We start from the raw sequence: 20,184 nt of genomic DNA on the forward strand, positions 1-20,184 counted from the left end.
CCAGACACTCCCGCGTTTTGGAACCCGAACGCCTGCGTTTTTCCGCAAACTCCCATAAAACGGCCAGTTTCCGCCCAGAAACACCCACTTCCTGTCAATCACACTACGAACACCACAGCGATGAAAAAGCTTTGTTATGCCGTGAGTAAAATACCTAACTTTTGTGTAAAATAACTAAGCGCATGCGCTCTGCGAACCTTGCGCATGCGCAGTAAGCGACTAATCGCAGTATAGCGAAAATCGTCAACGAGCGAACAACTCAGAATGACCCCCAATGTGTGTTTCCAGGCGTTAACTGGGCAATGATCATGCGTTCGCACGGAGCTGCCCTATCTTGTGGGAGTGTCTAAGCTGTCTTCCATGCATGATCGTATGGATCTTTTACACCTGGCAATTCCAGGCATTAATGATGATAGCTGCGGCTGCGGACATAAAAACAGTGGGCGAGATAGGCTTCCACGTGCAGTCCTACAGATTCTCCCTATACTCTGGCGTTAGCATAAAAAGTAAATAGGATGCCGCAGTTTGATTCAGAGTCAGGCCCTATGGTGCTAGGACATTATAAGTAGATTTATAACAAAGTGTAGTTTCCATATCACAGTGTAAGCAATAGTTATCATAAGCTGTGTAAGGGGGAGGGTGTAAATGAGGACCAGTAGATTTTTAAGGAAAATTTGTGATAACAATTAAAGTAGGGCTTGATTTAAGAGCTCAGTCTGAGATGTGTAAAATGCTTAGTGGATGCTTTCTATTAATAGCTTGCATGTTTTTAATATTTGATGGTCCTATTTCACTGTATTTCTAGCCATGTGAGACATTTACTTGCCGTGACTTTCTGTTGCCCATTGTCTTCTTCCTGTAGTTCCTGTTGAGGACGTGAGCCTCACGATCATCCCAACAAATGGTGAAGTGGAAGAGGGGGCAGAATTATCCTTGGTGTGCATTGTAAACAATGGAACTTTGCCAATCAACTTCCGCTTTTATGTCAGAAAAGAAATTGATATTCTTTTGCACAATGTGACGATTGCCAATCAAATGCATACTTCCTTTCAAGTCCAGTCATTTAGCCATAAAGAGGAAGGAGCCTATTTCTGTATAGCATCCAATAGAGCTAACAAGGGCATCAAGAGCAGATCTATGGAAGCCAAAGGTCAGATATTAATAACTTTCTAACAATATAATTCTTTGTTGTAGCCCCACATGAGTCATTGGTCGTATTTGTATCAAGGTTGATTGCAGTAGTGTGGAAGAGAGGGATACTTTTATGTTTGTCAATGGTGCCTTCTTGTGTTTTTTTTGTTTTTGTTTAGGTGGGTTAAGCTTTGTTAGTTTATTTTACATAGTTGATAATGTGGTTTCTGATGTTTAAAAATGAGATTAGCTGAATGGCTGTTACTGTTAACATTCACAAAAATAAAGCCTAAACAGGAGGTGCGAAAGCAAAGTGTAGTGCATACATTTTACTATACAATGAGAATAAGGTAACTTAATACTGTATATTAGAGAATATATTTGTGCATCCCTCCCAACATATGTACTCTCTGATGCGGGAATCCCTCTATGCCACGCACCCGGAAAAGGGTGTAGCCTGTGGAAAAGAGGGCATGGCTTAGAGGGACTACCAGTGGTGCAAGTATGCGGGTACACTCGGGTGCGGAATACCCTTAAGAATTTGGCAGTGGATACACAGTACCACGTGCCACACACTTTGCACCTGTGACCGCCATTACCACAATTATAATGCGCCACAAAGCAACAAGACCATGGTGCTTGGCAGCATGACAGCGCCTCCCACTTTGTCAGGGTTACTGGGAGCGTGACGGTGACTTTGTGATGTCACATCACACTTCCTCCTCTGGCGGCTGTGGCTGGCGCGTGATTGCACTTTCCCACAGCGTCCCTTGCTGGGAGCAGCAGTGCAGCTGTTTACATTCACTCGGCTCGTGTGACGCATCAGCACTGAGCGGCTTTTGTTCTTCACAGGCTGGGATGCTGGGCATGTCTCTGGCTTCACTGTGTGGGGTAATTAATTTCTAATATAATGTGGACACTACTATATATTTTTATTATGATGAGGGCAATACTGTATATTTCTATTATACCAGGGGCACTAGTACAGTATATTTTCCTGTTATAATGGAGGCATTACTATATATTGTTATTAAATTGGGGGCATTACTATTTATATTTATTATACTGGGGGCATTACTATATATTTCTATTATACTGAGGGTATCATTATATATATCTATTATACAGGAGGCATTGCCTCCAGAGTGCAAAGAAAAGTGGCTGTGTCATGTAGCCACTCACACTAGTGTCATGTGGCCATGCCCCCTCACAACACAGGACCACGCCCATTTTTCAGAATGCAGTACCACTAAGAAAATATTTATACTTGCACCACTCGGGACCCACCACTATCACAAGCCACGCCCACGTTTTCCATCACTGTGGGGGCATACCCAGTGCTCTTTGAGCTGCTGGCATGCCCCCATTACCTCTGTCTCCCGTGAATAGAAGCTGTGCACAGCATCTATTCACCGCTGCTGCGGCTAGTGACTGGAGACTCCCAACTGCTCCCCCCCACCACGGGACACTGCGGCCCATGGGAGGGACAGTCCCAAAAAAATGGGACTGTCCTGCGAAAATTGGGAGAGTTGGGGCGGGTGGTAGTGCTATACAATGATATTAATGTAAACAATTAAAGAGACCATTTTTTTCTGTAGAATGTTTTTTTCCCAGAACAAATAATCACATCCTAATCAGTCAATTCAAATAATGAAACAAATAATGAAACAGAGACAGGGTAGAATATAGTCTAGCACAGAGGTTCTCAAACGCGGTCCTTAACAGTCCAGGTTTTAAGTATGTCCATTGCTCAGCACAGATGGTTAAATCAAATTGACTGAGGTATTAATTAAATCACCTGTGGCCAAGCATAGATATATTTAAAACCTGGAGTGTTTGGGAGCCTTGAGGACCGCACTTGAGAACCTCTGGTGTAGCTTACTAAAAATAGCTGTAATTCAGTAATAATAATATTAGTAAAAATATTATTTTGCTTATACATATGAATAACATAAAAGGCTTACCTGTAGTTCTTCAGGATAGGTACAAACCAATGACAATGTTCCTGCCCAAGAGAACACTACAAATGGAGAGTGTCCTTCGAAATAATAGTCTCTCTGCTTGTTTTGTTCTTACTTCCTCAGAGAAAAAGGGTTTTTTGATTTTGCTTAAACTAAACAGCAGCATGACAAAGGAGCCATGTCCTACAAGTAGCGATGTCCATTGATGGATCAAACCATCAATGATTTCATGACATTGATGTTAAGGGGTATGGTACAGTAATTAGACAGTCAAAAGGTCGGCCCCCATATGGTCGACATACATTAGGTCGACAGGGTCAAACAGCTGACAGGGTCAAAAAGTCAACATGAAAAAGGTAGACAATAGAAAAGGTCAACAGGATCAAAAGGTTGACATTTTCTGTTTCATCATGTAACTACAATTATTGCAAATGTATACCCTTGCAGGCTCGCTTAACTCGCCACGTTTCAGGCAAAGTACTTTGCTGTGCTCAGCACAGGTTACTATTCCCATCGTAGTCCATGTGAAATGTGCATCAGGCATAAGTTGAAAAATATGTGAAAAAAACACATAGAAAGAAAATGTGATATAAAAAATAAACTTTTTTTTATAAAGTGTACAATTAAAAGAGTGCTGAGCACTGCATTTATCCTATATAATAAAAGGCTAACGCTGCTAGTCTCCTCTATGGGGGGAATTCGAGTGTTTTATGCGCCAGTGGCCACTGGATGGCGCCCAGTGGAGCAATTCAACTGTTGAATCTCAAACTTGTTTCACAATGCATTTACCTTAATTTTACCCCTTTTCCACCAAAGTCCTGGTTCAAAGACATGGTTCCAAGCCGGGTCAGACCCGGGACTTATCCTGTTCCCACTACGGCGCTAACCTGGGATATTCCCAGGTCGGCGACATTCACACTGCACACATGATGTCATCTCCAAGCACCGTAAACTCCAGATCTCCCCTGAACGCCAGACTGGAGCAGATTGGCGACTTACATTTGGGATAAAGAAGGGGTGGGGGGGGGGGTGTCTGCAGTCACATGCTGTCACTGGGGAGACAGGCAGGGAGAGATTACATCCTCCTGTATGTAGCGGGGACGGGGTAAAAACCGGAATGGTACAGACCATACAGGGAGGCTGTAGTTTCTCCGTCCCCGGTGACAGCTGTCCACAGACACTTTTTGGATCTCTGCCATTTTTGACCAATCACCATGCTGTAAATGGGTCCTGGCCTGGGTTAGATGACCTAGGTTACCTGTTTACACTGCCCTTAACCCAAAATCTTCCCGTGTCCAGCCCTGCAAGCTACGTGGGTTGGAATCTAGGGTCACTGGACCCAGGTTTTTTTTTTATGACCCTTTCCAGTGAGCAAAAATCCAACTTGATGTGTGTTCATGTGCAAAATTCTGGGGTTTTGAAGTTAGTGGAAAAGGGGTATAATAGATAGTTATACTGTTTTTTTCAGAGGGCGGTATTCTTGAATGAGAATAGCTGCTGCCTTTTAAATATTTTATTCACGTATACTGTGTATTTCAGAAGAACCAATTTCTGGACTCTAAATGTTGCTAATTGCTTGACTATTAGACATAGATTAAGGACCGCCCTGTGTCTTCTATGGTCCAAATAATCAGGGCCGGTGACATTGGGGTCAAAGGGGACACCTGTACCCAGCCCCAAGGATCAGAGGGGGCCCAAGGATAAGCTACTTAGTGCCCAGCAGGGATGTGAGCCGCCTTGTCCAAATAGGGCAGTGAGTTGTAGGCGGTGCGGCTGCAGCCTCAGAGTGACAGGAGCCTCTCACACACAGTGTCTGTGCGGCGCAAGTGTGCACCCGCTCGTCCGCGTTCAGCTCTGTTGCAGGCAGTTATGGGACATGGCAACATCTCTGCTGGCCACGATTGCTGTGCCCTGTGCCGGCTTTTTCTGGTGGGGTGTGAGGGCCAGATGGTACCTGCTGTGCGGTGTTCGGTTCTGGATACTGGGGAGTGCAGTGCAGGTGAGTCTCTTTCCGGGGTAAGAATAGATTGGTGAGGAGATACAGGGCTTTGGCATAGGGTGGGGGAGCTGGGAATGCATCATTAAGTCATGGTGGAGATACAGACTGTTTAACTGTGTGTGGGAGGAAGGAGATATATATACAGTTTCTTATATAGCGCTGAGATTTCTGTTGCCGGCTCCGGAATATAATAGAAGTTGTATGCCTCTTATCACTACATGAAAAATCAGATATAATGGCAGCTGATCTTAAAGTTCTGTGCCACCCAGAGACATTGGAATGTATTTCAGAGTGTCTGTCAGCAGTTGTTTTAAGAAGGTCTCACCGCTCTATAACACAAACACAATGGGGGTAATTCCAAGTTGATCGCAGCAGGAAATTTTTTAGCAGTTGGGCAAAACCATGTGCACTGCAGGGGAGGCAGATATAACATGTGCAGAGAGAATTAGATTTGGGTGTGGTGAGTTCAATCTGCAATCTAAATTGCAGTGTAAAAATAAAGCAGCCAGTATTTACCCTGCACAGAAATAAAATAACCCACCCAAATCTAACTCTCTCTGCACATGTTATATCTGTCCCCCCTGCAGTGCACATGGTTTTGGGCAACTGTTAAAAAATATCCTGCTGCGATCAACTTGGAATTACCCCCAATATTCATATATTAAGAATAAACATGTTTTAGCAGAGCTCAACAGGACGCCAATGTGCATTTTGCTCATACGGCTTTTTTAAGGCTATAGTGCCAGAGCTAACCAGGTCTCAGATTAATACAGGCATATTCCACCAGTCAAACTCGGTGGGTAAGTATTGAAGGAGCCAATCATATTGAAGGTGTGTCCGATTAAGTGAGGACGGCGTACATAGAATATCTTGGTTGTTTCACACAATGATCAGCTTTATTGGAGATCGATTCTCCCCACGGTAGGTGATGAGGGTCACGAAGTTAGAGTCTTATTTTTCTTATATAACAATGACCTCTGGGCCTTATTCAAGTTTATTAGCAAACCAAAAAAGTAATCAATTGAGCAAAACCATGTTGCAGTGCAGGGCAGATATAACATGTACACAGAGGGTTAGATTTGGGTGGGGTGTGATCAAACTGAAATCTAAATTGCAGTGAAGACATTAAGCAGCCAGTATTTACCCTGCACAGAAACAATATAACCCACCCAAATCTAAATCTCTCTGCACATGTGACATTTACCCCACCTGCACTGCATCATGATTTTGCCCAATTGCTTATTTTTCTGGTTTGCTAACCACTCTAAATAAGGCCTTCTATCTGGGATCCACTGTCTCCTCAGATAGGCTGCAGATTACCAAATTAGAGGCAATAAATCACAGATTTAAAGTCCATTAGTTAAACCCTATGGGAATACATAAACAATCTTGGCCGCATAATTTCAAGGATTGTCTAGGATATCTACACTATTTCAAATTGTTGAATGTAGAATCAACCCAATGTGAGAAATATTATTACTATACAGTATATACATTGACAAGAAGGTTTCAGTATGATTTCCCCATGTATGGGATGTCGGCGGTCAGATTACCGACAGCGGCATCCTGTCCATCAGAATCCCGACAGCCCCCCAGTAAACCCCCTAACCCTCCTCTGCCCCCTACATAACCCTAACTTCCCCTTCTATGTGCCTAACCCTAAACCCCCCCCCCCCCCCCCCCCCGGTCTCTAACTGTAACCTTCCCAACCCTGCACCCTAACTCCAGCAAAACAACATATGTCAGAATAGCAATAGTAAGCACTGCAAAGTCTAAGTCTGTGAACACCTATAAGGCAGGCATGCAGTCAGAATGTCTCTGTTCAGAAGGTCACCACTCACAATATCAACACCTGCAAAATGTCGACACTGACAGAATGCCAACATTGGTAGTGGTAACATTGCTAAGGTTAGGATTAGTTAGTGTTACCTTTACAGTTAGGGTTAGCATTAAGGTTACTGACAGGGCTAGGGACAGAAAACAGTAAAATGACAATTGGGCCAGATGTACTAAGCCTTGAAAAGTGATAGAGGGGAGAGTGTTAAAGTACCAACCAACCGCTGGATCCAGTCATTTTTAAACACAGCCTGTAAAATGACAGTTAGGAGCTGATTGTCTGGTACTATATCACTCTCCATTTTACCACTTTTCAAGGCTTAGTGCATCTTGTCATCATTTCAGCAATGTCGACATAACATCAGTTTCCATATTCTGAATATCTTCATGGCCGATGTCAACATTAGGAACATGATGAATGTTGCGAAATATAACACACCCTATAGGTAATGACAAGTAAAGAAACAATAGGTTTGGGTTTAATTACAGTAGTAATGAAGATATGGGCATATTGTAAAGCAATATAGGGGTAAAGTGGACATAAAATAAAAATACATAAGGACATTCCCCCTAGAACAGCCAGGTAGAATGAGAATGAGACTATTTGCATATGACGGATGCTGCTAATGAATTGCGGCTAACCTAATTCTCTAGTCAGCTTAAATTATTTGGCAAACAAAAAATTTGCAACTAAGTTAAGAGCTGCATAACACTCAACCAAATGACTGAATTAGGGCAAGTTTAGCTTTCACACTCTGTTTTGTGCCAACAGTTTAGAGTTTTCAGTCATCCCAGCGTAGGGCATTCTCAATGTGATCTCATTGTTGTGTCTCTGCTTTCAGCCGTTCTAGCCTCCTGGAAGAAAGGGATCATCAGTGCCGTTACCGTTCTCATTATTGTGGCCGCAGTAGCAATTGTTCTGTACTTATACCTGGACAAGGTGAAAAAAGGTAACATACCTTTCTCCTGAGTTAGATAAGTTAAGTTGTTGTGGGATATATCTATCAACAATATATATGACCCTTGTTTAGTAATGACATGCAGGAATCAAAATGTGCAGTGGTGTAACTACCATGGGTGCAGAGGATGCGGGTGCTATGGGGCCCAAACTGCCTCAAGGCCCCATCTTCCCAATGCATCTAGTCATGCATGTGTCAAACAAGTGAGGTTCCTCCTCCTGCTGCCCACTCTTATCCCTCTACCAAATCGTGCTGCTGATAGAGAGTGCATAAATCCATTTTCTGTCAGCGTCCTGCTTTTTCTATTCCTGGCACACATCCTGTGACACCATCAAGTCAATATTCAGCTAAGACCACTGATTGGCTCTGAATAATTGCGAGAGTAGGGTCATAGGATTTACAGCTGAGAGGCAGCCCACACCAACTATTATACCCCTTTCACACTAAAATCCCAGGTCTGGTCCTGGTTTTGGAACATGATCCATCTGGGTCAGACCCGGGACATACCGATCCTGTTCACACTGCAGCTCTGAACCAGGTTATTCCCATGTCGACGTCGTTTATACTGAACACAGGTGCACTACAACTGTTCTTCCAGCACTTAGAGGTGACATCATCTTCATCTCCAAGCTCCAGGAATCCGGCTCTCCCTGTGCTGTGATCGGGACCTGGATCAGATGAGCCGGGTTATCCGTTCACACTGCCCCTTAACCTGGGTCCTTCCCGTGTCCAACCCTGCAAGCTACCTTGGTTGGATTCCCAAATCACTGGCCTAGGTTTTTTCGGGGGAACCTTTTCACACCGAGCCGCAACCCAGAGTATCCCGGCAATAACACCGGCCAAAGTGGTGGTTAAAGGGATATCAATAAAATAGAGCGGGCAGTGAAATCAATTTAACAAGTGCTTTTTGAAACTGAAAGCAGATACAATTTCAGCATCAATTTTGTATCCTTATGCAATGTGTGAATGTGTTAAAAGCCTTATCAACCAACAGACAGTTGCTTTATTGTGTTTACCAAGATGAATGAAAGTAATCAAAGATAACCTCTGATTGGTTGCTACGGGTTATAGCAACTTGAGCAATATTAATAATGAGAGACTGTATTCTGAAAAGATAACTATTTTTTTCCATTTTATTCACAGACAAAGATATGTCCATTGATAATAGGTATGTCATGTAAACAGAAACTTTTTTACAGTGGTTTAATGTGGGACACAGGGACAACAGTTCAATTGTTAATGATTTTTCCAATAAATGGGTATGTTTATCTCTCACTGTTTTCCAGAACAGCAAAAGCTATTAATTCAAGCAATGAAAAGTCTGCAGTGGAAATGAAAACTGGTAACCTGTATGTTGGTAAGACATGTAAAGGAACACTAATCCCCAAATATATTCAGAACCATTGAGGCAAAATACATTGTTCAGTACAGTTTGAATGTATAGGCCTCTCCCAGTATCAACTTCCCACTGTGCTAATGGAGTCTGATGCATGTCAAAAATTGATTGTGCAGTCATTTGAGCTGCAGTGACATCACTAGTTCTGCCCATACCTCCCAACTGTCTAATTTTTTTGTGGTATAGTCCTGTTTTTTGGGACTGTCCCACTGTCCCACCCGGTGTGGGGGGTTGGGGGGGGTCAGTTGGGAGGCTACCTGTCACTCACAGCTCTGCAGTAAATAGACGTGGTATAGTCCTGTTTTTTGGGACTGTCCCACCCGCTGTGGGAGGGGTCAGTTGGGAGGATACCTGTCACTCGCAGCTCTGCAGTGAACAGACCCTGTGTGCATGCGCACAGCATCTATTCATGGGTGACAGAGGGATGGGGGGCAAGCAAGCAGCTCATAGAGCGCTGGGAATACACCCACAGTGATGGAAAACGGGGGCCTGGCTTGCGTTTGGGGCATTGCTGCAAAGCCACGCCTCCTTTTTATATAGACCATGCCCCCTTTTCGCTCCGTGCACCTTAGGCGTGCGAGATGTCCCGCTTCCGGTTTTCACAATGTTGGGAGTTATGGTCCTGCCCCTGTAGTTGAGTCACCCATTCCAAACAGTTCATGTCTGCCAATCAGTAATGCTCTGCTCAGTTGTGAAAGATATAGGATGTGCAGCAGATATAGGAATAATAGTCTCTATATTACTCTCAAATACCAGCTTTTTACTCTGCACCATTTTGATATACAGGGGCTAATTCTGAGTTGTGAGCAATGTAAAAGAGAGCGAATAACTTGGTAAAGCCATGCTGCGCTGCAGATGGTGCAGATTTAGAATGTGCAGAGATTTAGTATGCGAGAGAGGCGTGCGCTAGCTCAACTCTTAGTTGCAGTGTAAAAATAAAGGGGGTAATTCAGACCTGATTGCTGCTGTGCATTTTCGCACAGTGGGCGATCAGATCTGAACTGCGTATGCACCGAAATGCGCCGGCGCGTCAGACGACTGCACCGGGCATTGGTGCCCCACGACGGGATGGTGCGAAAAAAGCGATCGTACAGGCGATCGCAAGCTAATTGACAGGAAGAGGCCATTCGTGGGTGGCAACTGACCGTTTTAAAGGAGTGTCCGGAGAAACGCAGGAGGGACCAGGTGTTTGGAGGGAGGGTGTCTGACGTTAGCTCTGGCCCCGATCACTAGCAATCCATTGCAGTGGCAGAGTAAGTCCTGGGCTGAGCAGAGACTGCACAAACTGATGTTTGTGCAGCTCTGCAACAAATGCGAATGCACACCTGCACACCACTTTTCCCCTGCGATCAGGCAGCGACTACCTGATCGCAGGGCTGCAAAAAATGCACCCTAGCGATCAGGTCTGAATTACCCCTAAAGTGTCCAGTATTTGTGGGCTACATGCAAAAGCAGCCAGTATTTACCCTGCATGCAAAAAAATTAATGGTATTTACTCCCCTTGCATACATTTTTATTTTTTTAGTTTGCAACCAACTCAGAATCAGCTGCACAGTACGAGTTAAACAAAATATCCATCCACATTACATTAGTAGAATGGCAGGAGTTAATGTCTGTAACGCAAGCTGACCAGAATCCACGCTGCAGCCGGTATGCAGTCAGCATACTGATAGTCGGGATCCCAGCTGTCACAATACCAACACCGGGATCCCGACAGGGTCACCATACTGCCGCCGGTATACCGGCAAGGTAGGTGATCCCCTCTCTATGGGTGTCCACGACATCTTTAGATGGAGAATAGAACCTGTGGCAAGCGTAGCTTGCCACCGAGCCTGCAGCGTGGCAAGCGCACAGCATGGCGAGCACAGCGTTCGGCATCCCGGCCGGCGGGATCATATACCGATCCCCTGCAACCATTTAGTTGGTGCGCTCAGCACAAAATGGGCTGATTCAGAGGTGGACGCACTGATGTTGGACGCAGTGGAACGATTGTTTTGCTACTAAGCATGCATCTAAGTTGCCCTGAGCATGCATCCTGATTGTGTCTGTACAACTGTATAACTGGCCAATCTTGTGAAAGAGCCTCTTTAGTTTTTGCATTAATAATATCCGCAAGCACCGCCTCTGCCAGTATTGCATCAATTTCCTGCTTATATTTGACTGTAGGGTCTGTCAACAATAATTGGTAAGTATTCACATCTGTAAGTTGTGTATAAATTTCCGACTAGTTCTTGAACCACGATGCCACCGCCCTTATCCGCAGGGCGAATAACTCTGTCTTTGTAAGAGATGTAAGGCTGTGAATTCCGTAGTTGACAAATTGCCGACATATGTAGAACTTGCTGTATCAGGGTCATCATATAGATTGTTCATATGATTAATAAAGCATTTGATGTTGGAATTGGTTGATACTGGATCGAAGGTGGAAGATTTATGCAAGTAGACAGTCTGTGAAACTGTCAGGAGATCATCAAAAAAAATGTTCCTTAAGGTGCAATCTGCGACCAAACTTGTATAAGTCCACTTTGTTTCCAAAAGCATCGGGTTTATTGGTGGAGTTCCCTTTGTGCCGTGGTCGTTACCCCCACAGGGTTTTTTTTGGAGTTGTTTGACTGGGGATCCTCTACACATTCTGTGTCACCTTTTTGATTTTGCATTCCCATTGTCCACCACGGCGGGTGTAGCTCCTTTTTTGGGTTCCCTTTGTGCCCTGGTTGGTACCCCCACAGGGTTTTTTTTTGTTGAGTTTTTTGACTGGGGATCCTCTACACATTCTGTGTCACTTGAAGAGATGGCGCTTAAATTATCTGTGTCTATATTGAATTTCTTATGGTGTCTGAATATGTGTTTCCTTTTCCTGTGTTTGTATTGCGATTGTATGCCCAGCCATAGACCTTGTTCTCTTGATAATCCCTGTCTACTGTGTTCCGTTTCGCCTTCATGAATTGGATCAAATCTGACCGATATTTGTCTAGGTCAGTTGTCAATTTATTCAATAATTCTTGTGATGTCTCAATGTTGATTTGATCACTGTGGGCCAGTTCAAATGCTGCAATTTTCTCTTTAGATAGATTAAGCTCCCTACGAGATTCTCCTATAACCAAGAGAATTAAGTCGTAGGAGCAATTGTTAAGGACCGCTGCCCAGCGTCTGCAAAAGTCCGGGTTATGGCATCCAACGATGGGTGTATTACGTATGCGAAAACCACGTGGAATCTTTGTATCTCGGTAGTAGTCCGAAAGTGTGACACCGTGAAATTTTCCTTTCAATACATACATACACACAGCGGTTGGCGACACTGAAGGCTCCCCAGAAGGAAATAACGAAGACTCAGTTGAATAGCATCCGAGTGAGTCTTAATTATTTCCCTCTGGGGAGCCTTCAGTGCCGCCAACCGCTGTGCTATGTATATGGTAACAACCTTGTTTGCGGTTACTATTGGAGGGGACCGGCTGTATACAGATGGAGCTGTGCTTATCTGATGCAGCTCCATTGCATACTAGCGTTTCCAGCGTGACTAGACGATCTGTACGCCTAGTCACGCCAGGAGAGCACAGAGATGCTCCCATTCAGGTGAATGGGGTGCATGCACATCACGGACGCAGTGATAGGCACACCCAGGTGGTCGCGCCTAGGCACAGACGGAGCCACGATTAGCGTGACTCCATCTGTATTTACCAGTTTGGATAAATGGTGTGCTGCTGACTGCTACAAAATAAATATATATATACAGGCACATGTCACTTTGACAATAGACACTGCGGTCGGCAGTGTACAGCACCATGTCACTTTATCTATTCCCATGATGAAGATAGTCGAAACAGCTGTCGGAATGATAAGTACTCATTGATTTATTCATGTTGCTACCATCATGTGTGCTATATGCTTGTTGCCTTTTTAAATGAATTTTCTGGACAAGTAAAACTTCCTTTTTTGCATCTAAGCTGTTTGCTGGTACTTCTGGGTTCAATCACCTGCGTGGTTATTCTCGGATTTTTTCTATATATATATATATATATATATATATATACACAGTGCCTTGCTAAAGTATTCACCCCCTTCATATTTTTCACGTTTTGTTGCCTCACAACCTGGAATTAAAATGGATTGTTTGAAGGTTTGCATCATTTCATTCACAGAACATGGCTACAACTTTGAAGATGTTTTTTTTTTTTTTTTATTGTAAAGCAAACAACAAATAGGACAAAATAACAGAAAACTTCAGCGTACATAACTATTCACCCTCCTAAAGTCAGTACTTTGTAAAGCCACCTTTTGCGGCAATTACAGCAATTACTTCTCTCTGTCAGTTTGCCACATCTTGCCATTGGGATTTTTGCCCATTCTTCAAGACAAAACTGTTCCAGCTCTTTTGTGTTGGATGGTTTCTGCTTGTGAACAGCAATTTTCAAGTCTGACCACAGATTCTCAATTGGATTGAGATCTGGGCTTTGAGTAGGCCATTCCAACACATTTAAATGTTTCCCCTTAAACCACTCGAGTGATGCTTTAGCAGTATGCTTCGGGTAATTGTCCTGCTGGAAGGTGAACCTCCGTCCCAGTCTCAAATCACAGGCAGACTGAAACAGGTTTTGCTCAAGAAGATCCCTGTATTTAGCACCATCCATCTTTCCCCCGACTCGAAACAGTTTCCCAGCCCCTACTGTTGAAAAACATCCCCACAGCATGATGCTGCCACCACTATGTTTCACTGTGGGGATGGTGTTCTTGGGAGGATGGGATGTGTTGGGTTTGCGCCAGACATAAAGTTTTCCGTGGTGGACGAAAAGTTAAATTTTAGTCTCATCTGACCAGAGCACCTTCCTCCATACATTTGGGGAGTCGCCCACATGCCTTTTGGCAAACTCAAAACGTGCCTTCTTATTTTTAACACTAAGTAATGGCTTTTTTCTGGCCATGCTTCCATAAAGCCCAGCTTTATGAAGTGTATGGCTTATTGTGTTCACATGCGCATATACACCAGTCTCTGCTGTGGAACTCTGCAGCTCCTTCAGGGTTACCTTTGATCTTTGTGCTGCCTCTCTGATTAATGCCTTCCTTGCCCAGTCTGTGAGTTTTGGCGGTCGGCCATCTCTTGGCAGGTTTTTGTGGTACCATGTTCTTTCCATGTGAAGATGATGGATTTGATCGTGCTCCGGGGGATCATTAAAGATTTGGATATTTTTTTATAACTCAACTCTGACTTGTACTTCTCAACAACTTTGTCCCTGACTTGTTTGGAGAGCTCCTTGGTCTTCATGGTGTGATGCCTCTTGCTTAGTGGTGTTGCAGCCTCTGGGGCCTTTCAGAAAAGGTGTGTTTATACTGACAGATCATGTGACACTTAGATTGCAATCATGTGGACTAATTACGTGACTTCTGAAGGTAATTGGTTGCACCAGAACTTACATATGCACATGCCGATTTCCAAACTTTTATTTATATTTTTCTCATTTCACTTCACCAACTTTGTGCAGTTTTGTGCAGATCCATCACATAAATTTCAGATAAAAAAAAAAAAAATATGGCTTCTTTGCAATCATTGTGCAACAAATTTATTTGGGCTCACCGTAAATCTCGACTAAGACGAACACTGTTGACTAAGAGTGCTACCTTAGGCGGCTTGGGATACCCTAACCTTCAGGCTTATTTTAACGCCTGTCACCTTAACCACATAGTGTCCTGGCATTCCCCCCATGGGAGCAGAAAATGGGTCGATATTGAGAATTCAATATACCAAGGTATCCCCCTCGACTCTCTTCTATGGCTCCCCAGGTCCTACAGGCCAGCCTCGGCCTATTCAGTTCCCACGATTAAATTCACCCTTGGACTGTGGGACAAACTTCGCAGCGCCCACAGTCTATCTTCATACCCCTCACCTTTAACACCCATTTGGGGTCACCCCGCCTTCCCCCCAGGCTGCGAGCGTAAAACAGCGGCCCCATGGCAATCTCAAGGAGTCACGAGATTTATCCATGTTAAAGGCCACTCAGCACCGACCTCTTTTGGAGATTTTCAAGAGCGCCTTGGTATTCCATCCTCGTATCATTACCATTACATCCAAATTCTTAGCTTTCTCAAATCCCAGCTTAAAAATACCCCTTTGAAACCACCTACCTCCTTTGAACATATGTGTTTACTTTCAATTGGCAAAAAGGGGAATATCTCAACAATATATAATTCTATCTTGACTCCAGATCCTCCTGCCCGTGAACCCCATGAACTAGCCTGGGAATCAGATCTCTCCCATCCATTGGAAGATGATCAATGGGAGGAAATCAGATTGCGCATCGCTAAAGCTTCTATTAGTGTGGCACTTAGGGAAACATGTTATAAGGTCTATACCAGATGGTATTTAGTTCCCTCCAGACTTCATTCCATTTACCCCACGACATCAAATCTTTGTTGGAGACTCTGTGGAGAGGAGGGCACCTTTTTTCATATATGGTGGACTTGCCCCTCTATACGCCCCTTTTGGAACATGGTTGGAGCACTTATTGCTCAAACCTGTGGACACAATTTGGTTCTTTCCCCTGAAACTGCTTTACTTCATGCCCCCATACCGTCACTCCCCAAAACCCAAGACAAGCTTACCATGCAACTCTGCATGGCGGCTAAATCTCTGATCGCTAAATGTTGGAAAGACCATAAACCACCCTCTAAGGCTTTACTGATGTCCAAGATTAACTATATAGCCAGTATGGAATACATTACAAGCCTGAGGAATAACACTGTGGCCCAGTACCACAACATTTGGTCTCCTTGGTACCTCGCACGATCTTTATTGATGCCCGGACTCTGCTGATGCGGCTAATTCCTCTAACACTTTAGTTATCTCCCCCTCTGTTGTTAATACAGTGGCCTGTTCCCAACCTCTTGCTTCCTTATATGTAAGCTTCTCAACGCTCCCTCTCTATTAATATATATTTTCTTGCCTCTTCTCTCCTTTCCTCTTCTTTCTCTATATTGCTTTAACTCTTCACGGGATTGTACTCTGTATTGGTATAGTCTCTATACTATATCTGAAAAATCAAATGAGAATGGTCATGTACACGTATGGATATACACAGGGCGCATACTGCTAATACTTAATGGCCTATATTATCATAGAACTGTCTCTACTGTTCTGACTTGGTATGTAAACTTTGTATTCATGTTCAATATCCCTAACCTGTACAATTTTGTTACTGTTAATGTCCTGGTTACTGATCACTCTCAATAAAAATTCTAACTTTAAAAAAAAATAAAAAAAAAATAAATAAATTACAGGTTGTAACAAAATAGGTAAAAAGCCAAGGGGGATGAGTACTTTAGCAAGGCTGTGTGTGTGTGTGTGTGTGTGTGTGTGTGTGTGTGTGTGTGTGTGTGTGTGTGTGTGTGTGTATCAGGGATGTGCGGTGAGCTAAATGGCTCAGGAGGTACTGGCTAGAGCCACAGACAGATTTACACACAACATATGAGCCAAAGTGTACATGTGGGCATTATACACAGGTGCAGCAGTATAAATTCCTGGAAATTTGGTGCGTTTTGAGATGTGCTGAAAAGAAACACAGGTGAGGCACTGCCTCACCTGCCATAGACTTTTTACTCCAGAGTTTGGTTATAAACATGATTAGAATAATGCAAAGAAGATATTTATAACATATTCTTTGTATTTTTGGTATACTTTATACAGTAAAAACTCTTGCACAAACGTTAGTATAACAAGAAAGGCCCTGCCTCTCCCCACTGCACGTCACGTGTGTGTGTGTGTGTGTGTGTGTGTGTGTGTGTGTTATTTTGTTTAGATTTGTACAATTTGTGTTTATCTACAATAAAAAAATATGGTCACTTCTGTGTATTGGATATAACTGTTCCACCTAGCATATTTGTGGAATCAAAGAGTGACAGAAATAAACACATTTGCCTAAACAATATAACGTTTTTGAAGGTAACATCTAAATACCTAGCCAGGTAAGGAAATAAATGTAATGTTGTTTTGTAACAAGATCCCGTCTTATATTACTGCTTCATTACAGGCAGCATCCAAAATGAAGATGAGCTTCATATTCTGAAAACAGCAGAGGAAAATCTAGGTATGAACAGACTTCTTTCTTCTAGTCATTCAGGAAATGGGATGTGGACTTTTTCTCCTTTAATTGTGGACTAGGGCTCTCCCACAGTATCTATCACTTTTGTGCTTGGATCTGTTACCAAATATTTCCAGGTTTGTGCTAAGTGTTTCTGGCTGCAAAAATAAAATTTCACAGTCTCAAATTATGAGATGAGGCTGTTTTCAACCACATTTAATAAAACAGGTGCTTGATGCTCCCTGTACGATAATGATTCTTATCAGTGTTTGCAAAGTTCCCTTGAGGGTGAGGTGATGAGATTATTTTTAGAGTTCCCATGAAGGATTGATTTGGCTGTGATTCTGTGTACTGGTTAAACTTGTTGACCTGTATTGTTGCCATCTATTCACAGACGGCATTGGAAATTAAGATGAATCTTATTAACCAGTACAGTATATATTTGGAATGTTCTCATGGTTGGCATAGGGGGTCATTCCGACCCGATCGCTCGCTGCAGTTTGTCGCAGCGCAGCGATCGGGTCGGAACTGCACATGCACGGCACCGGCGCATGGCAGTCGTCGCTCCCTAGCGATCGCCTCTGAGACAGAGGCGGTCGCTGGGCGGGAGGGGGCTGAACAGCTGCGTTAAGCCGCTGTTTAGGGGGAGGGTGCCGGACCGTTGGGGGGGGCGGGCCGCGGTGGCTGTGTGACGTCTCATGCAGCCGCTGTGGCCAGCGGCAGCGAAGACCAACTCCCGGCCAGCCGCAGGAGCTGCGCTGGCCGGGAGTAACTCCTGAAACACAGAAGCATCGCCGCTGTGCAATGCTTTTGTATTTGTGTGGGGAGGGGCCGGCACTGACATGTGGGGCTGACTAGCCCTGTGCTGGGCGTCCCCCCCCCCCCCCCCGCATGTCAGGGAAGATGATCATAGCTGTGCTAAATTTAGCACAGCTACGATCAACTCGGAATGACCCCCATAATGCGGTGAGCAGGGTAAGCTTTGCAGGATAGTGCTGGGCTGGAGAGGCGCCTTCTCTGCTCTGCCGGTATGACGGATAGAGTGCAATGTATGTGGTGCACACGGGCCTCTGGGTGCAGGGGTGTCCACACCGCACCCATGTTTTACTACGTACCCTTACGGAGTCCCACATCAGCGGCGGATTGGGCCGCCAGGACATCGGATCAGATACTGGTTGGCCGGTCCTCTACCCCCTCCACTGGCTGCCGGCTCAGGCTGCTGCGCTTCCAGGATCTGCATTCTGCTGGAATGTAAACCGGAAACTTTAAATTGCTGGGACCTGTGCTTCCCCAGTTGAAGCTTGCGGCGGCTGTGGATGTTTAGGCTGCGGCCGCCGTCCCCCGTCTCGCTGTTCTTTTATTGGCTGGCTGTTCCATGGATGTAGCAGGCAGAGAGATTCCCACCCCCATCCTTAATGTCAATCATACAGAAAGCTCCGCCCCCCACAGTACACGAGGACAAGATGCTGGTTAGGCAAGTTCATTTGAAACCGCTTTTAATGTTTATTATTGTTGGTCAATTAATGTGTGCTTGGGAATAGGTGCTGGGGTGAATGTGTGTGTGTGTGTGTATATATATATATATATCTGTCAATAGAGCATATATAGGGGGCGCTCCATAGTGCATAAAAACTTTGGCGGAGTCTGGTGACGTAGAGGATCGTTGGTATAGCTGAGCGAGGAGTCGGGGACGTGTGTGATTCCTGCCCGTGAGTCTGGGGAAATCAGCCGCCGGCGGGTGGAGGTTTCCGGTACGACTGCCTGACACTTGTTCCTGCCATACCTATTGATCATTGTTTGGAATCACGTGGTAACCAGCCCACACTGGTTGCCTTCTGGTACGAATATAAGACAGTTGTTTTAACACTTTGTGTATACTTTTAAAAATAAAAAGTTTTTATGCACTATGGAGCGCCCCCTATATATGCTCTATTGACAGATATCTTTTCTCCGGAGGAGTTCGGATTGTTGGAAGGGGAGCTGCGGTCCTAAAATTATCACGAGGATCTAGTGCACATCTTTAGCATGAATAAGAAGTTACTGTGATTCTACTACAAGGACACACGTTAAAGTATATATATATATATATATATATATATACACACATCATTTACACTTGCTAAATACTCTGGATAATACTAATCAGCGCTATATCACATTTGTTTATATATATATATATATATATATAGTGCTAAGGGGGTAGCAAATGAGTGTAGGGCATGTTTATATTAATGGGTGCTGCACGTGTTTGTAGTGATGGGTGCTGGCGTGTATCTGTGCTGTGATGGGTGCTGGGGATATATGCAGTATTGGGTGCTGGGCGTGTATGCGGTGATGGGTACTGGGCGTGTATGCAGTGATGGGTACTAGGCGTGTATGCAGTGATGGGTGCTGGGCGTGAATGCAGTGATGGGTGCTGGAATGCAGTGATGGGTGCTGGGTGTGTATGCGGTGATGGGTACTGGGCGTGAATGCAATGATGGGTGCTGGCTGTGTATGCAGCGGTGGGTGTGTATGCAGTGATGGGTGCTGGGTGTGTATGCAGTGATGGGTGTGTATGCAGTGATGGGTGTGTATGCAGTGATGGGTGCTGGGTGTGTATGCAGTGATGGGTGTGTATACAATGATGGGTGCTGGGTGTGTATGCAGTGAAGGGTGCTGGGTGTGTATGCAGTGATGGGTGTGTATACAGTGATGGGTGCTGGGCGTGTATGCAGTGATGGGTGCTGGGCGTGTATGCAGTGATGGGTACTGGGCATGTATGCAGTGATGGGTGCTGGGCGTGTATGCAGTGATGGGTGCTGGGTGTGTATGCAGTGATGGGTGCTGGATG

General features: G+C 44.4%; 1 protein-coding gene across 5 annotated transcripts in view; it reads left to right on the forward strand.

Annotated features, from left to right (window-relative positions):
• PECAM1 (platelet and endothelial cell adhesion molecule 1) overlaps positions 1-20,184 on the forward strand; it is a 121,344-nt gene that overhangs the window by 87,944 nt on the left and 13,216 nt on the right. For 4 of the 5 annotated variants that reach the window (XM_063960788.1, XM_063960792.1, XM_063960789.1 and 1 more), the window contains 5 exons: positions 863-1,150; positions 7,770-7,877; positions 9,030-9,054; positions 9,173-9,243; positions 17,301-17,357. In XM_063960788.1, the coding sequence (XP_063816858.1) occupies positions 863-1,150; positions 7,770-7,877; positions 9,030-9,054; positions 9,173-9,243; positions 17,301-17,357 (549 nt within the window). The remainder of the gene's footprint in view (positions 1-862; positions 1,151-7,769; positions 7,878-9,029; positions 9,055-9,172; positions 9,244-17,300; positions 17,358-20,184) is intronic. The other variant, XM_063960791.1, reaches the window with a different exon arrangement.

This window comes from Pseudophryne corroboree, chromosome 3, assembly GCF_028390025.1.
Source record: "Pseudophryne corroboree isolate aPseCor3 chromosome 3, aPseCor3.hap2, whole genome shotgun sequence".
NCBI lineage: Eukaryota > Metazoa > Chordata > Amphibia > Anura > Myobatrachidae > Pseudophryne > Pseudophryne corroboree.